The sequence below is a fragment of the Notechis scutatus genome, chromosome 2 (genome assembly GCF_049901735.1).
Source record: "Notechis scutatus isolate UNSWTSFEM ecotype Mainland chromosome 2, rNotScu1.2, whole genome shotgun sequence".
Taxonomy (NCBI): domain Eukaryota; kingdom Metazoa; phylum Chordata; class Lepidosauria; order Squamata; family Elapidae; genus Notechis; species Notechis scutatus.
This window is the reverse complement of record NC_142010.1, coordinates 111,806,365-111,825,917: the sequence shown is the minus strand read 5'-3', so window position 1 is coordinate 111,825,917 and position 19,553 is coordinate 111,806,365. Positions and strand designations below refer to the sequence as shown.

At 39.9% G+C, this 19,553-nt stretch overlaps 1 protein-coding gene and 1 long non-coding RNA gene across 3 annotated transcripts in view; one reads left to right on the top strand and one right to left on the bottom strand.

The window, feature by feature from the left end:
* Positions 1 to 1,790: 1,790 nt before the first annotated feature.
* On the top strand, positions 1,791 to 10,939 carry LOC148132180 (uncharacterized). 2 transcript variants are annotated; one of them, XR_015747667.1, is made up of 2 exons: positions 1,791 to 1,871; positions 10,740 to 10,939. It is a non-coding gene; the product is annotated as an uncharacterized LOC148132180 (long non-coding RNA). The 2 variants fall into 2 exon arrangements; XR_015747668.1 differs by lacking the exon at positions 1,791 to 1,871 and adding an exon at positions 10,628 to 10,646.
* Positions 5,172 to 19,553, bottom strand: part of GRB2 (growth factor receptor bound protein 2) — a 56,012-nt gene continuing 41,630 nt past the window's right edge. The window contains exons 3-6 of the mRNA XM_026667451.2: positions 18,416 to 18,513; positions 10,817 to 10,939; positions 9,495 to 9,663; positions 5,172 to 7,242 (exon numbers count right to left, since the gene is read on the bottom strand). Coding sequence (XP_026523236.1) covers positions 7,057 to 7,242; positions 9,495 to 9,663; positions 10,817 to 10,939; positions 18,416 to 18,513 — 576 coding nt within the window. The 3' untranslated portion in view covers positions 5,172 to 7,056. The remainder of the gene's footprint in view (positions 7,243 to 9,494; positions 9,664 to 10,816; positions 10,940 to 18,415; positions 18,514 to 19,553) is intronic.

Below are 19,553 nucleotides of genomic sequence, written 5' to 3'. Positions count from 1 at the left end.
TCTCCCCCTTCCCACCAATTTGCCAAGGAGGCACGACCACTTCTGTCCCCGGCGTTCCTCCCACTGGGCTCAGCTCCTGCGCCGCCCCAGAAGAGCAGCCACCACTGTCCAGCCACCGCAGTTGCTCAGACACTGGCGAGCCAGGGCCTCAGTGGTGTCTCCATTCAGGCACCTCCTCCTCCAGCATCCCACCTGGAAGCGGCACTGCAACAGCCCGGAGAGGGGCAGAGCTGTGGGCCAGGACGGGCGGGCCAGGGCTTCCCTCCCTCCGCCTGAATGGGGTTCTTGTGCGGTTCCAGCCCATGGTGCATCTAGTGTGCGAGTGGCTGCATTGGCTGGCTAGTCACTCTGCCCTTCTCTTTGCAGCAGCGGCAGCGGCTGCTCCTCTGAGGAGGCGCAGGAACTGAGCCGGGTAGGAGGAACACCAGGGACAGAAGCGGTCACGCCTCCTTGGCAAATTGGACTGAAGGCTTGAACTGCTTGAATTAAAATACAGGTAGTCCTCGACTTATGACAATTCAACTCAAAATTTCTGTTGCTAGGTGAGATAGTTAAGTAAATTTTGCCTCATGACCTTTCTTGCCACAGTTGTTGAATGTCAGTAAAGTCAGTAACACAGTTATCAAGGGAATCTGGCTTTCCCAGTGACTTTGTCAGAAGGTTGCAAAAGGCAGTCACGACCCCAAAACACCACAACTGTCATAAATATGAGTCAAATTACCAAGCATCTGAATTTTGATCACATGACGGCATGGGTGTCAAACTCGCGGCATCATGTTGCTGTCATATTTCACAATGTTTTTTCCCTTTGCGGAGCTGGGGTGGGCATGGCCTATGCATCCAGCCTATGGGCCTCCCGTTTGACACCCCTGAGATAACAACAACGGTCATAACTCTGGAAAATGGTCATAAGTCACTTTTTTCAGTGCCATTGTAACTTCGAACCATCACTAAATGAACTCTTGTAAGTTGAGGACTACCTCTATTGGCATCTTTGTTATTGGAGACCTCTGGATGCTGCATCAGAGAAGAAGGGCACTTATGCTGGATCAGTTCTATTAAATCTCCCCTTCAGATTTCCAGCAGACTCTGAGAGCTGAGGATCCTAGTGTCTACTACACTTCATTGCCATATCAAGGCCCTTCCTTCCATTCAACATATGCCATGGCAGTATTAATACAATTTTATCGTGAAGTCTTGTAGATAATAAATACTTATATGCTTTGAATGAGACAAAACACCCCAGATCAAAGCCTTGTGGACTGAACTGAAAATATATGCTACCGATGTATCCAAATGCATTTGTAGTCCTAGGACAAAATCTCAATGATTGGGCTCTAATGATCACACCCTCTACACCAGGGGTCCCCAACCGCCGGTCCGCGGACCGGTACCGGTCCGCGGAACAAGTCTTACCAGGCCGCTGGTTGCTGGGCGCCGCCATCTTTTTGATAAAAAGTGCTTCCGGTGAGCTTTTCCGGGTAGAAAGCTCACCGGAAGCACTTTTTCATCAAAAGATGGCGGCGCATGCACTCGGTGAGCTTTTCCAGGTAGAAAGCCATTTCTACCGAAAAAGCTCACCGGGCGCTGGCGCCACCATCTTTTTGACGAAAAAGTGCTTCCGGTGAGGTCACCGGAAGCACTTTTTCATCAAAAAAAGATGGCGGCGCCCAGTTGATGCCAGTACCGGGCCGCGGCGCCCAGCTGATGCCGGTACCGGGCCGCGGCATAAAAAAGGTTGGGGATCACTGCTCTACACAAAGCAGAAATGACATCCTCACAATCCTGAAGACAACAGATTTCTCCTCACACATAGGTCAAAGAATCAACTATCAAACATTGCAGATCTCTGAGTGGCTTAAACAGTCTTGGTAAGTTAACCACTACATTCTAAATGGGGCCTTTGACCATATAGCCAAACCAACCTATCTATCTGGCTCCAGAAAGTGTGCAGTGTATTATATAATTGTTTCTAGGGACCTTCTCCCTTTTCTCAAGGCCCTAGAAGTTACTCCTAAGTTTGATAGTGATCATCTCCCAATTTGCTTTATTTAAATGTTTTCACTCAAGGAACATATACTGAGGGTTGCTACCAACCCTTATTAAAGCCAGCAGGAAGAATTTACCACCGAGCTAATATTTAAACCAAATGATAACCAAGCTATTGGCCTCAGATCATTGACGGTACCTACAGTCTGCCCTGATATCAACTGAGCCTCCTGATGCACTTTTAGAAAACTGTAATGCCCATGTCTAAGAGCTCCACCAATATTTAACCCATGGTAAATGATGCACCCTCAAGACAACAATGCCACTTCAAATCATGGTTTGACCAGGACTGTGTTAGTGGCAAAAAACCACAACCCTCTCACTACCACTTACCAAGCTTGTATATCCAACATAGCATAAGCTGCACCGGATTTCTTCCAACAGAAGAGACGCTATAAACCACGGCTGACATGCAAGAAAAAGGAAGCCATAAGAAACAAGCGGGCACATCTCATTCAGGCAGTCAAAGACCCAAAGACTCAATTCCATCACATGACATCAAGCTCCCAAAGCAACGGTCCATCCATGGTGGACTGCCACGTTCCCCCAAAGACTCGGGAGGGCACGTTTTCAAGAACTATACATGGATACTCTGTGAAAAGTGGAAGTCCTAGCCAAACTATAGAAAACCCAGCAATGTGAGGATTAGTGACAGTGAGAGAGATGAAGAATCTTGTTGTTCAACTAAGATCAGGAAAGACCACAGGAGAAGACCTGATCTCAAATTATTATTATCTAATAGTAACAAACTTCTGGGCTCCCACTCTGACCTTGCTCTTTACCTGCATAGATACCCGTGGCTGAATCCCCAAGGATTGTCCCCAAACACGTATCTAATCAAAGTGCTTCACATTTTTTCTAATGTTGAATGAGGTTTTTTTTTTTTTTTTTAAAAAATGGATTTGGTAAGGCCATCCAATTCTGGGAGGATACAACTATTCCAATACATATATTAAAAACACTTACTAGAAACCTTAGGACTGCCTGGACCAAAATGACACTCCCTAACTCTGCTCCACAGCCACCCCAATCCCAGACATGGGACCACAGCCAGTCTAAGAGATTTCTAGAAAGCAAGGAGAGAGGGAACCCCTTGTATCTCTGGGAATGGTGTTCCAGGGGGCCGAGGCTGCCCCAAAGAAGGCATGCTTCCATTGTCCCATAAGACGACAAATTTAAGTAATGGGATTTGGAGAAGGCTGACTCTGCCTGAACGCCTATATTGCAAGTTTGTTGTTGCTGTGGTTACTTAATGTCTATTTAGAGTAGTGGCAGCACAGGCTCACTGGCAGCCAAGATTTAAATGTCAGCCATATGCCTTCTACTGCACAGCTAACAATTTAAGTAACAGGTAAGTGTATGTTTTTCCTTTTTAAATATAAGCTTGGATGAATATGTCATCTAGAGAGGTGATATTTGCCTAAAATACATTTTGTATGCAGAATGGAACACAATTTGCGAGCAGAACTCAGCAAAGATCACATTGGTGGTAGGTTATCAAGAGAACTAAAAGAATTGTTTCAAAACAGTTTTGCTCTTGTATTTTAATTTCCCTGCAGCATATCTAGAATTGGGATGAAGTTAAAGTATAAAAAAGTATAAATTCCATTCTGCAATAATGCCAAATTAAAAGCTTCTTTTTAAATTCAAAATCAAGCAGACAACAAACCTCTCCAACTTGTTTGTCTGATGGGCCCATCTGAATTTTGGAGAGTGTGATTTACTCAATTGACCTTATTGTGACTGATCCACAAACTAAGTACTTGCGCCAAGTGTGCAAAACACACTGGATAAAATGTGATTGGCTAATTTACAATTCAGCATGTCATGTGCACACACAGCCATTTGGTCATCCAAACTAAAATATTTGTAGCCTTTATATCATGGAATTACAGAAACCTGTACCCAAGGTTATAATCTGATTTCTTGAACTCAAAATCATCTTTGTTTTGAGTCTGGAAAAAGTTCGGTTAAAAAGCTGATAAAATCACAAACCAACCCATGTTCTATTGCGCAAAGTGTTAAGAAAACCTATTTGCATGCTTAGATATATTATGCAAATTCAGAAAACTGGTTGAATTAAATGTATTGTAAGAACATACTACATATTGTATAATACTTGGTTATTTGGGGAATAAACAACAATCTTAATTGGATAAAAATAGGAAAATCCTTAAGAAAGGTATGCTTTTAATTTCTGAGCCATTCTGTTAAAATTGTAGCAAAGAGATTAAAGCATCCAATGCAAGATTAACTGAGAAAAAGCAGTCCCCAGATTGAATGACACAGTACATTCTTTCATAAAGGCCCATAATAGATGCCTCTGTCCTCCAAAACTGGTCCTTAGATATAACAAATTCTCTCAGAATAGAAAGCACACTGCATTCAATAAAACTGCTAAAGTGCCTCTTCTTTCAAGACACTTTCAAAACCTGTGAGAAACCAAGGGATAGCTGTGTGCAGCAAGGAATCATTCTGGATGAAAGCATATAGAGCTGTGGAACTGAAAAGCAGAAGATAAGAAATAGTGAAGCTAATTTTGTACCCTGCTCAGTAAACAAACATCCATATACACCCAGGCCCTAATTATCCCTGGTGAAAAAGTGCAGAGATTGCAACCATTCTTTTAGTGACTGCTTGAAGTTACAATGGCGCTAAAAAAAAGCACTTTTTCATTAGTTTTTCACTTATGACTGTTGTAGTATCCCCATGGTCACATGATCAAAATTTGGACGCTTGGCAACTGGCATGTATTTATGATGGTTGCAGTGGTGTCATATCATCATCACTTGCAACCTTCTGACAAAGTCAATGGGGAAATTCCTTTAACCACATTACTAACTTAACAAGGGATTCACTTATGGCAAGAAAGATTGTAAAATGGAGCAAAACTCACTTCACAACTCTTGCTTATCAAGGAGGTATGCTCAGCAGGTTTTCCCTGCTTTATGTGCTCCAAAGGGAAGCTAGAGTAATAATTTTAATTTAAATCAAAGTTAAGTTTTTATCTGGTCCTTCCCATTTCTGAGAGTATAATCTCCAGCCTGTTACTATAACCAAACCCCCACTGATTCTTTACATGTGTTATTTAATTGTAAGTGTTAATAAAGAAGACACTGATATTCAAGTGAAGAATTTGTTGTATATTTATTATTCACAGTTAATTACTATCTACCAAATGCTCCTGCTGCGTTAACGGATTACGTACATAGGCCTGTTTTATTTAAACACTGATTTAATATATATATATACACACAAGACATTATGTCTGCAAGGTTGCATGATATACACCAATTCCAAAATAAGAAAAACAATCAAATGGTCCAAATGTAGAATGCCATAATTTCTTTTCCAATAATTTTAAAAAAGAAAGTGGGGACGGGGGGAATGGAGAGAAAGATAGCAAGAAAAACATGAGAAATTAATATGCTACAGGGTAGCTTTCTTTGTTTTTTTTCACCTGCTGAGAGAAATGGAAATATAAGGCAGAGTCCATCTCAGGAATAATACCTGTAACACTTAGTATAAAAAGGCACCCACCAACACAGGGTCCCTCCCCCCCTACCCCGATCTGGGCAGAACAATGCTCTTCCATAAGGGAAGGTCTCTGTGGTAGTTTTGGGGTCTGTTACTAAGGTAGAGAAGTTCCAGGTATGCGGCTCAGCAAAAGGAAATAAGGTAACTGGTTGGCACAGGAGCTCTGCAGGTTGCTCTCCCTGGTCTTAAAAGTCTAAGTCATTCATCGTAATATGCATGGCACCTATGAGTTTAATCAGGATTAAAAGTTGAATACAATCTCCCTTCTGGGATTTGAGAGTAAGAAAGATGATTCTTCCAGCTACCGTAATACTGGTGAGCAAAATGGGGAACTGCTGGAAGATAGTCACCGACTGCAACTGTGAGTCAAGCCAACTCTGGACAGACTGAACTGCTTCTCCTCAAACATTAGGGTCAACCATTCGCTATAATTAAGCCCAATTTCTTGAGGCCTTACTGTCTTTGGGGAAAATAATTTGGAATTTCATCCTAGGCTTTGTAAAATATGCCTCCCCCCCACCCCCCACCCCAAACTGGGGCTATTTTCTCTCTCTTGCTCAAGAACCCCAGGCTCTGAGTTTTGGGACATTTTATGCCTTTTTCCCAACTAGTATGAAAAATATCAAATGCTTATACATATTTTAAAGCTCCATCTGGTGAATGGAGATCTTTTTCATGTAATAAAGTTACATTCCTCTCATTCAATTCCTTAAATATTTACATAAAAAACAGAAACAAACTGAAAATTGTGAACTGTTTTTTGTTAAACAAGGGAAAAGGCACTAATTAAAAAAAAAACAGAAGAACATGCTCAGTCACATGATTAAAAAGAAAAGTAAAAGCTGTCACGTTTAATGAAAACGTGATCTGGTTGTAATGCAGGTTTTCTCAGAAAAATCCTACAACCTATTTACCATCTTCCCCTCTGCTCCACAGCTGAACAACTTTCAGACTGAAAAGCAGTGAGGAAAAAAATTAAGACCTTATCTTAGGCAAAACACTGAAGGTAGAAGCATAAGTGTTGTGTGTGTTTAAACTGGCTAATATATTTGGCTTCCTCTCTCAGTCCCTTTCCGAAGACCGTATGCATGAATAGCAGATATCAACAGAGCTTCCTCTCTTCCTGGCATAGCATGGACTTCATTTAGCAGTAACACTTCATACACTGATGCACTGGTGTTGGGGAGAAAAAGGACCAGTGAACAAAAAGGGCCACCCCAGAAATAACCAAAGAAATCTGTTAATATCCATTTTAATTTAAAGAAAAGTTTTGGTGCATAAGTTGGACCCTTCTCCTGTTCCCTCCCCACAAAGTTCCATTCTGAGTGAAAAAAAGTGTTCCCCCTCATGCAGACCTGAGGGGACTCGGTTTTATGGCCTGATGACTGGAGATCTCTGGCTGCTGTTAGGTTCTGAATGCGGACTGTACTGTTTTTTCCTCTTTCCTTAAATAATCTTTAGCCATCTGCTCTAGATGTTCCGGTTCACGGGGGTAACGTAGTTGCGTGGAAACATGCCTGTTTGTCCGTGGCAGGCTCCTTTCCACCAGTTGGGGTCAGAATTGTCAAGGACCTGGATAAAGTCTCCACGGCGAAAGCCCAGCTCTCCCTCCTCCTGAGGGTCGAAATCAAAAAGAGCCTGTACGTATGAGGGTTGCTGTAAAGAAGAGAACAGGGGATTAATTTATTGAGGCCTCCAACTCGCTCGTTTTTCTTTTTGTGACACAAATTATGGTCTCTAGCCTACAGTCAGTACATCTGAAGCTGTTGATACTGAGAGATGTCTACAAATAGCGTCTTGGTTTGCGAGTTATAGAAACAGCATCAAATCTTCCTTCTATACCAGGGGTCCCCAACCGCCGGTCCGTGGACCGATACCGGTCCGCGGAACAAGTCTTACCGGGCCGCTGGTTGCTGGGCGCCACCATCTTTTTTTGGTAAAAAAGTGCTTCTGGTGAGCTTTTCCGGGTAGAAAGCTCACGGAAGCACTTTTCATCAAAAAGATGGCGGTCTGCGCTTCGGTGAGCTTTTCGGGTAGAAAGCCATTTCTACCGAAAAGCTCACCGGAAGCGCTTAACACCGCCATCTTTGATGAAAAAGTGCTTCCGGTGATGTCACGGAGCACTTTTTCGTCAAAAAGATGGCGGCGCCCAGTTGATGCCGTACCGGGCAGCGCGTAAAGGTTGGGGATCACTGTTCTATACCATGCTTATTCTGATATACATAAAATGTCAAGACTGAATTTTATAACCAACCACAGCTTTAAAAAGTCTTATGATAAAAGGGAGCAGCTTTTTGAATTCTTGAGGTTGTATCTAAAATATGAAATAGATCTACAAACATTGGGCAGTGAATTATTAACTCTTTATCATCTTACTGCGCAGATGTAATTTTGATACACATGAGGTTGCTTTACAACAAAGGCTATTCAAATGAATCCATTTTAAAAACAAAATAAAAAAACACATCTATACAGGTAGTCCTCAACTTATAACCATTTGTTTAGTGATGGTTTGAAGTTACAATGACACTGAAAAAAGTGATTCACGACTGGTTCTCGCAATTACGTCACAATACCCCCATGATCAAAACTCGTGCGCTTGGCAACTGGCATGTTTTTACGACGAATGCAATGTCCTGGGATCATGTGATCACCATTTGCAACCTTCCCAATGATAGCCCAGGTCCATAGCTGCCCTGAACTGCTGTGCTACCTCAGACTCTGGGCACAGGGAAGAAAGAATGAAATCCCTCAAAACCATAAGCCTACGGAACTCCTCCACCAACCTAGATACAGAGTCCAAGAGCCAAAGCAGGGATGCTAACACTGCAATGAGGAAAGTAAGTGAGCAACAATCCCCACTCACCCCAGGCTCACACGGAGGGTCTCACAACTGGCAATTTCTGGGCCAATGTCCTTAGCAGCTACCAGTTTTACAAGTAATACAACCATACCCTCATCCATGCCATGGAATCACAACTGGCACCTGGGAGGCACATTTCAGAGGGCGGACACCCCCCCCCCCGTCCCCCCATACTCTACCAAGTTTTGGTGCTGCAGACTGAGTCAGCTCCCTCATACAGTCAAGTTATGGATGAAGTAAGTTTTTTTTTACAAACCGACCGGATATGGGGCAGTCACCAAACACTGGATGGCTCTCCTACAAAGTTGCTGACTTACTTCAGCCTCCGCAATCAACTGGCTGTCAAAGTCCTCTACCCCAAGGGCCTCACTTGCCTACATGTTGTCATCATTTCCACACTACCTCGTTGCAATGCTCCAGGCTCCTCAGCTTCCCATTTTCCCAGGGCAATCTCAGAAAGGAGGACAGAAGCCAAGCGGCTGCCTCCCTGCATCTCCTCCTCTACGACTGGATTTTGGGAGGCAACTTTGCTCTGCTAATCAGCTGAGAGAAAAACAGCTGACCTGTGGTACTGCTCAGCTCCCCCAGCCCCCAGGTAGAAAGTTCTCCTCCACAAACATTGTCAAGTGTAGTATCTCCTTGGCACTTGGCACATTTTTTAAAAAAATTGCCAAGGCATTTTAAAATGTTGAACCGCATCCTCTGTTAACATCACCAGAAATAGCTTTTCTTTTTGGCAGCTTCATGCATGTCTCAAAAACTTATCAGCTATTTCAGAAAGAGTGTGTTCTGTTGTACTTCTTTATTGTATAATTTTAAAAAATCCTTGAGGGTCTGGCTTAAAGAATGCGTTATATAGCTTTTAAAAATAGTGTCATTATTGAAAACAGAATTAACACCTAACACAATTTGTCTTCGTAAGTCACCAAGGTTTTACCTATCCTTCATGGAAAAACCTTCCCACGCACTAAAAAAGACATTCTTACAGTATTCATAAAGAATAAAGGTAGTATTATGATTAGGAAAACTCCAAAAAATTTCTTACCTGAGGCACTTGCTCAATGTCTCGGAGGAATATCTGTTGGTTCCTGGAGACAGAGGTTGATCTGTGATAATCTACCAGCTCATTCAGAGAATTGAATTTTACCACCCAGAGGAAATACTTGCCAGCACCGTCTCGAAGCACCTTGAAGTGCTGCACATCATTTCCGAATCTAAAAAGAACGGGAAAAACATGCCAGATGTACTTTAACATTTCTCCCAGGAAAGGAACATTCTTTTCTTGCACATCTACAGGGTTAATCTTCAGCCAAGGGAAATACACATTGGAGTTTGGAGGATTTCTAAACATGAGGTGGCAGTACAAGCCAGCAGTCAATGTGACAAGTCAAGGAAATAAGTGCATATAAATTGTGTCAAATGAAAGCTCTATTCATTTTTTCAAGTCTTGAAATTCTCATTTCTATCACACATTTATTATCAGTGTATTACCAAAACCTGAATACCTATCAGTGTATATCAGTGTATTACCAAAACCTGAATACCAGTACTTAAAGTTAAATCCAAGAATGAGTCCAGTCTGGTTGGCCAAGGTCCTTTTTTTAAACAAACAAAACAAACTGTTATCTCTGTGTTGTTCTAAGCCATCCATAGTTGCTAAGGAGTCAGGCAACCTCTAAATGTGGATAAACAAAAGGACAATTAGGCTTAATATCCAGGCATTAAGCCTGGATATTAAAAGAAGGCCCCTCCATGCCTTCTTTTTACATTTTAAATCATTGCACAACACAAGGTTGATTTAGCAAAGTACTTTATTTTTTTGTTAGGCCACAAGACTGGGAGCAAAAAAACATTCTGAAAGCCTCTTTTGGTAGTGAATGCACTTGAATTAGAAACAGGTATGTAGCTACGGATAACTTTTTTAAAATTTCCAATGTGGGGATCATGTATCACTTTGGACTGGAAGGCAAAAGGCGTCTGTATCCTCTGGCACAAACATCACACATATCTGCAACTTTTTAACCCAATGCATCGTCTTTGGATCCTAGGGCTGCCTCATATAAAGCACTGGAGTTTTAGGGAGTTGCTGACAATACTAAATTCATCGCCAGTGGGCTGAGACACCATTTTTTCCTTCATAACCTCTAGTGTGTCAGTATCCAAAGAGGACCATGAGCCAAAAATCTTCAGAACTGTGGTAAGTTAGGTTTTTTTTTACTTTGAAAGCCTAATGTGGCTATCCTTGCACTAAAGGAAACTTTTTAAAACTCACTTTCTTTCTTTGTTCCAGCCAATAACAGAAGTTTCAAAGACTGCAGCCAGGCCATCAATCAAATTAGATCAAATCAATCCAAAAGTAATACTCACTTGACTGAGAGGGAGAAATCACCAGGAGCACTTTCACTCTCCCTGATGAGGAAGGCACCATCATGTCTTTGTTTACCCAGCATCTCCTCAGCCCTTGCTCGAGGAATCTTCCCAAAAAACCACCTGTGCAAACATAGAACTGAAAATTAAGCCCAATTCAAATTAGGTGCAAAGAACAAGTTTGGACAGGCTTGTTCCAGAGCAGCAATCTGACAAATAACACCAGCTAAACTCTTTCTGGAATGGGCATACAGGCCATAACCGTTTGATTGGAGAAATGTTGGAATGGTTTGAGCAGCACATGCTGCCATATTCAGAATTCATACTCTAGTATCCTAACAAATTCTAAGACAGTATGTCATGCAAATAGAACTTTAAAATGTTAAAGAAAATCCTTAGCTGTATTTTAAAAGTTGAGAAAAATGAAATTATAAGAATATAAAAGTTTCTTGCCTAGTTACTGCAAAGTACTTGGTTTTAATAATTGTTCTCAATTCTCCAACAAACTCTATCTATCAGTTTTGTTGATGAAGTAATATCAAGAGTCTAGTCATTACCAAATCAGCATTGTAGGGAATAATAGAAAATCTACAGAAATATGGCAAGGAAAAGGAGAAGAATCAGTAAAAATTCTAACCAAGCAATGGCAGCAAATCTGAAGAATGATGCACTTGATCTGAGATTGCAAGAAGTCAATCTATCTATCGATAACAAACAAAAGAGACTTAACAGATTGTGCAAACTATTGTACACTGTATTAATTTAAGCCCAAGCAAAATATTTCTTAGACTCCTCCAATGCAGGTTAGACTCTGCATGCAAAGGAATAAAACAAACAGTATACTGTCCCCCTATGTTCAATCTGGCTTTAGAAAAAGTGAAGGAAGACAAAACATCATGGTTGATGCACGTTGGATAATTGAGAAAGGCAAAGAATACCCAAAACAAGTTAGAATGCGTTTCATTGATTCACTGAGTTGTGTTGATTACATCAAGATGTTGAGTATACTTAGGAAAATGGAAATCTCAGAACATTTCACTGTTTTTATGTAAAACCTACATACTGATCAGGATGCCATAGTACAGACCAACATGGCAAAACAGGTTGGCAAAGGAATAAAACAAACAGTATACTGTCCCCCTATTTTATTCAACCTATATACTCAATATATACTATACTGAGGGAAGCTGGATTGGAAAAGGATGAATGCTGCTTTAAAACTGGAGGAAGAAACATCAATAATCTGCATTTGCTGATAACAGTACCCTGATTGCCAAAAATGCAAAGAATCTCCAAACTCTAGCAATAAAAGTAAAGGAGCACAATGAAAAAAATGGGGCCAAAATTAAGTATAAAGATGATGAAACTAATGCCAACAGGTAAAATAAACAGCCTTAGGATTGACACTGAAGATATTGAAGTGGTAGATAGCTTCTGCCTTTTAGGATCAACAATTAACAGTAAAATACAGTGTTTACTGAAGTGTTTGTACTGTTAAAAGGAACATAATCTCCCTTTTAACAATAAGAGCTCTGACAGGCTAGTTTTGGGATTAACTGTTTCCAGTTCAAACTACAAGGAGGGCAGTCTGATAGCACTTTTCCAATACTTGGGAATGGGATATCTCACAGAAAAAGATCAAGAGCTGCTTTCTTTTGTTCCAGAGTACAAGACATGCAATTAAAAATATAGGAAAGCAGATCCTGATTATTAGGGAAACATCCTGAACAACAAGGGCAGTTTGATTAGGAATCAATGGTCTAGTGAGACTGTGGTTTGTTTCACTTAATGTGTAAAAGCAGAGGTCAGATATCAATTGGCTGTGATGCTTTCACTTGAATTCTCAAACTGAGGAGAGGTTTGGACTTGATTGTTTATGGTCCCTTCCAACTCTATGATTCAATGACTCTAATCACCACTTTGCTATTTTGAGCTATAAATGGTTAACCTAATTTGGGTTGGCATCGTGATTAAAATGATTGAGCTACAAATCAGAGTCTTTAGTATGAATTGTATCATGAAGTCTTTACAGCCTGCAGCTTCTGTCCTTTGCTATCTCTAATAAGATGATATTAATACTAGCTTGCACGTTTATTTTAAAGACAGCAATTAGGGAAGGTATGTACTGCACCCTAATAGCTGAAAAGTTATTATGTCCCTAGGAAATGCTGCTACCTTCTGTCAGAAGAGATTTAAGAATTACAAAAACCTGGATTTTATTGGACATAAACAAAAATACATGTTTGGTGGATTACTTCCCAACATTATGTCATCAAAGGGACTGCATTTGTTCATTCTATTGAGTTAGAAACTGTAGGAATTGCCAAAAGGCTGGGTTTATTTTCATATCTGCTCCATATAATAGCTTACTTTTTTCAGAAATAAACTGAATTTTCTTACGAACTTCCTTGCAAAAATAGTTAATCTCTTGCAAATATATAGTGATTCAAACAAAATAGAACAGTGATCTACAGGCTCCCCCAAATAAATAAACGTATCTTTTATTTTAAAAATTTATATGACTCACTCTCAGTGACTTCAGGCAGCTTATAAAGATAAAAATCCCATATAAAATAACAATAAAAAGCTGTAACTACTCCCCCCACCCAAATACCCTAACAATTGTCAGTCAATCAAATAAGCCACTTGATGGGCTCCATCCCACTCTGTGTTCCTTGGCCGGCTGACAAAACTAAATCTTCGGGGACTTGTGAAAGAGTGTGAAAGTGAGGGCCAATCTTATCTCCACAGAGACGATCCATAGATCACAGGGAGGGAGCTATCATGGAGAAGGCTCTTCTTCTTAGTCCCACTAGAAGTATCTCTTTAGGAGAGCGGAACCACAGCATTTCTTGCCTCCCCACTCTGGTAGATTGTGACCAGAAGAAGATAACCCTTCAAGTAACCATCAAATAATTTTGCAAATATATAAACTTAATAGTGTGCTCTGTTGTCTAAGCAAATCTGAAGGCATATACAGATTGTGTGTTTACAGCCCTAGCCAAAAAAAAAAAAGGTTTCAGCATGCACACTGACCTAAGTTTTTGGCTCCAAAATGTAGCAATTATTATTTATTCCAATCACCACCAAAGAACCTTTGAATCTGTTTGTGGTCAGTCACTATGGTGCCACATTATGCAGGGCTCAATTTGTTTCACATTCAGCATGTGAACCATGTCAGTAGAATGTAATTTTAGGCATGCTATTTATTACTGGAGTCAGCCAATTCAAAACCACACCACACTATTTTACCAATGAGCAAAGCAAACTAACTGAAAGCCAAGAATTACTCATTGCAATTTAATTGTATTAAATAAAAAGATGCTGAGTTTATGATCCATTCAGCATTTTTCAAGCAGTGCCTAAAATCTATTTTTCCTCATATCAAATTTTAACTCAGTATAAAATGCAGGAGATCTATAGTTGCTCAAAGTTTATTAAGAAGGAAATGTCTCTACCTTTTGGGAGCTCTTCTTTTTTGTTGGAACTTTGGAATTAAGCAAATAAAGAACATACTTATAATTCTGGGGTTTTGATGTACATACAATTATTTTCAACCTTGGCTGAAAAGAGGCATCTATAAACAGCACTTTGTTTTATTATTATCCTAGGTAAAACAAGACCTATCCAACTGTACTTTAGAACTTTAGAATGACTGGCAGCAGAACAAAATCGGTTAACATTTATTTCTTTAAATATATATAATAATTAAGTTTATACTTTTTAAAATTATTGAACTTTGATGTCTTAAGTAACTCCTGCATTTAAGTTTTGGGTGGCATAAACAGTTAAATTAATGGCTGTTAAAGTCACTGACAAATAAAACAAGTGTTTAATTGGCTAACAATGACAGTATGGTACCCTACAGATACTGGCCCTTTGTAATCAAATTTCAACTTAGTTTGCCTCTGTTAACCTCACCATTTCTTATGCTTTGCAATCACCTCCTGAATCATCTGAGAAAGAGCCAAAACAGATAACCGGAAACGTTGACCTGCTGGCCACATTTGGCCAGCAATATTTCTCCTTTGGCCCTTGCATGCCTAGCCCTTCCTCCTTGGGCCCTGGAACAAATCTGAGCAATCTCTCTGATCCTGCTTTGCAAGAACCGCCTATTGCTTCTGAAAAAACATTTAATAGAAAAATGTATGTGCATGAGCGAGCGTTCATGCGCGCATGTGCTTGTGTATGATCCTGAGAGATTGCCTGGGACAAGGTGTTTAGAGGTAGAAGTGGCTACGGTTCCCTTTTCCTATCCCCTGCCATTCCAATTGTTTACTGAATATGGGATACAGACAATCATTCTGGAAGTGCAGTGGAGTAGGACATGAGTCTCTCTTTCACTCCCTACAGGACTGTAAAATATTCTCCTTCCTTTTCTACCTGCTCTTTCTTTGCCCCTCATTCTCCTTTACAGGAGAAGCAAAATTCTAACCCAGAGATAGAGAATTTGCAGCTTTCTGGGTGTTCTTGAGCTCCCATTTCCCATCAACCCCAACCAGCATGTTCCTATTTCAGAAATAAAGGGAGGACCCTACCTCTAGCTTTATTTTTATGCTTACAAAAGCTTCTTCTGTGGTTGGACTAATCTAAAAAGGGAAAGATAAAAAAGAAAAATACAAGTAGTCCTCAACGTACAACAGTTTCATACTTATGACTGTTGCAGCATTCCCTATGGTCACATGATCAAAATTCGGATGCTTGGCAACTGACTCCTATTTGTGATGTTTGCAGCGTCCCAGAGTCATGTGTTCACCTGACAAGCAAAGTCAATGGAGAAGCCATATTCACTTAACAACTGTGTTACTAACTTAACAACCACAGTGATTCCCTTAAGAACTGTGGCATGAAAGGTCGTAAAATGGGGCAAAATTAACTTAACTTTTCAATTAACGACAGAAAGTTTGGGCCCAATTGTGGTCGTTAAGTTGAGGACTACCTGTAAGACCAGGAAATATTTGCTTCATGTTTCTGTGCAACTAAACTGTTTCTTTCAAGTTCTTTGAAGGCAGTATTTTTCTTTCTTTCTTTCTTGATTTTCAGGCTCTGGAGTTACACTGAAAGATATTTTGAGGAAGGGGCATATTAGTCTGGACTTATTCTTCTGTAGGACTGAATCCGATAGTTGGCAGGGGCTAGTTAGCTCAATTCCCATTCTCCATTTAGTACAGTAATCCAAAATAAACCAGACAGACAGAGGGCTCTGACTGGCCTCTGCTTGAACAGGTGCAATGAAAAGGTGGAGCCCACCACTTTCTTTGTTCCATTGCCAAAACACTATTCTTACCTTTGAGAAGACTTGGATTTAGATGACATATGATTTTAGAGTAGAGCTATTAGGTTTTGGATCATTGAAATATTCGTAGGTTTTTTTGGGGGGAAGGGGGGAGATAATTTAGAGAGTGAATTTGGTGTAGTGGGTTAAGGCGCCAGGCTAGAAACTGGGAGACTCCAAGTTGTAGTATTGCCTTCGGCATGAAACCAAGCTGGGTGACCCTGGGCCAGTCACCCGCTTTCCCACCCTAGGAAGGAGGCAATGGCAAACCTGCCCCTTACTCCCCCTCCCCCCCCCAAAAAAAATTCCCAAATAATTGTAGGGTTCAGTTGTAGACTGTCACCAGAAGTCGATTTGAAAGCAACCCTTCCCCAAAAATATTATTTCAGGAGAATATGGATTGTAGGGAATGAAAGGCTGAAGGTGGCAAAAACAAAAGGAAATAGAATGATTTCACTGATTGCTCTGCATTCTTCTGATGTCACTTCTGAAGAAAAAGTATAGAAAAAAAGATGCCTAGTTCTGATTTAATATTCAGTTTCGATTTCATTATACATATGAATTAAGAAACAGCTTCCTACAAATAAGAAATGTTAAATATGAATTTCTACAATTTATTCCATCTTCAATACCAGATAATTTCTGGGTGTTGTTAATAGTACAGTATTTCTTAGACTAATCAACACTTGTGGCAGCCAGAAATGAGTGGAAAAATGGTAGCAGGGAAAGCAAGACAACGGGCACCCTAAAACCTAATTCTCTAAGAGAATTAGAGACGAGAAGGAACAAAAGAGGCAATATATAAGCAACAAGAACAAAAATAAAAAGCAGAAAGTTCAACATTAACTCTCCCCTGGAATCATTTTTCAGTGAAAGCTCTGGAATGATTACTGCATCATTTTTTTAGGCAGGTTATATGTTTAATTCCCCCCCACCCCATAATGATGTGATTTCTATTAGCAGTTTAATGAGTGAGAAGCTGCTATTAACATTTTTCAACACAGAGACCACGGCCATGATTACATTGCACCACTCATATCAAGACAAAACACCCTACGCTATTGTTGACGTGTCACACAAACTTTCTGAGAAACTAAGGCTTTCTGTAGGCTTTGTGTAGGTGTACCAAGAATAATGCTGTCACTGATGAAGGATAGAAATAAGCACAGGAAAGAATTTTAGTCCAAAAATTTGTCCCCGTCCCCTCCAGACTTTCTTTTGAATAGTTACATCATCTCCGTCACTAGACCAGAATCAAATATTGTACTGGATGAATAGCCATAATTGCAGCAAAAGCAAACAACCTGGCCTTAACTGCTGATTCTGCAATACTAGCTATGAATGCACTAACAAGGAACTCAGCTTCACATGATTTACTCTGCTGCCAATGTAAACAACCAACTCTGCTACTAGCTTGATGGCACCTTCTACTCGAAAATTGCATAGTGCATTAGATCGTAATTTTTCTCATGAGATCGAAGATGTTTTTCTTTAGAAATACAAGTCAGAAGATGACTTTTTAACTTAAAGAGTGTTCTCAAATGAATTTTTGCCTGGAGTTATCACCTAAAACTTCTGCTTTAATGGTAGAAAATCAGATTCCCTCCTAGACTAAAATTTCCATGAGGCATAGCAAGCATAGCAAGTGACATGTTATTGAGAGAGTTGCAGTTCAAAATATTTTGAGGGCACTGCTGCTTATCTATGATAAACATAGATCCAAAGTTTGTGGCAAAGTAACTGAACTATATGTTTTATAAAACAGTTCCTCTACTACAGACAAACCTCGACTTAAAACAGTTCATTTAGTGACCAAGTTACAGAACTGAACAGTGATCTATGACTGTTTTTTACATTTCCAACCACTGGAGCATCCCTATGGGCACATGATCAAAATTCAGATGCTTGGCACCTGACTCATATTTATGCAGTGTCCTGGGATCATGTGATCCACTTTATAACCTTATGACAAGCAAAGTCAATGAGGAAGCCAGATTCACTTAACTGTGTGACTAACCGTGTGACTAACTTAAAAACTGTACTGAATTTATTTACTTAACACCCGTGGCAAGAAAGCTCATAAAACAGGACAAAACTCACTTAACGAATGTCTCATTTAGCAACATAAATTTTGGGTTCAATTGTGGTAGTAATTCGAGGACTACCTGTACGTTGGTCAGTCTCAGATTTATAAGCAACTATGCATTTATTTACTCACAAAGTTGCTCTCTGCATTGTAATTTAAGAAAGAATCTTATTTTTCTCACCACAGTTCAGTCAGTAAGTGTGCCAAATAATTGAGGAAACAGTAATACTTTACTTACGGATGTGGTTTCATTTCAATATAATTTTTGGGAATGAAGCCATCTTTGCCATTGAGTTCTGCCTTGTACCAATTCTGATCGCATTCTTCATTCAAAACCTGGAAAAAGGGGAGAGGAAGACAGGTTCTATTTCTGGATAACATGCTAACAATGCGCACATCATTTCAGGTTTATTTTGCTAACAGACAGCTAGTTTTAAAGAAAATCTATTCGTTGAAATGGGCAGAAGTAAAAGAGAGAAAATAACTTAACTTTCTAAGATTGTATTTATGGGATAATTAAGCACACACCCAATTTGCAGTTCCACATTTAGTCTTTCAGCTTCACCATTTAAGAGTTTCGTTAACGTAAATCAGACGTTTAAATGTCAAATTCTATTCTGGAACTCACCATGAAACACTGAGTTAACAAGTTAATAAGAATACCGCTTCACTATTCCAGGAGGATAAGGGCCTGAATGCATCACACAGATACAATATGAATTTCTAATACCAAGAATCTATGTAGAACAAATTTATATTATAGTCACCCCTCAATCAAGCTGTACAGCTCCAGTCTTAAACACATGCCTCTTTCAAGCCTAGTGTCTTCCCTCTCCCTAAAACGTCCACAGAGTATTTTCAAATGACAAAGCAATTCACTTATTTTTACTACATGCCCCAAAGGGATATTGTAAATGCATATCTTGCTAATTGAAAAGAGTAAGAATTCCACCCACAAATTCCACCCCTTGTCCCCCATCATGAGATTTTATTTTAACCAGTTAATAAAAAGCCTACAAACTGCTACACCTTTTAACAGTTTCTTTTAAACGTTGAGTAGGAAAAAAGATGTTCATTTATACAGGAGTCAAAATTATGTTAATATAATAATCCATATAAAAATCATTACACAAGTAAATTAGAGAATGTGTCTTGTACATTACTTTTATTCTATCATATCCAATAATTCCAATGTACTGTCAAGTGAAGGTTTGAACAACCAGGATAATGTCAGGGGCAAATAATCAGGACAATGCAGCAGAGAACATTTATCCAAGCGTATACACAAGAATCTGTTCAACTAAAGTTCAACACTAAACTGGTGCTAAATAAGGATCAACAGAACTTGGGGGTGGGGGAAGAAGGCGGAGCCTCTG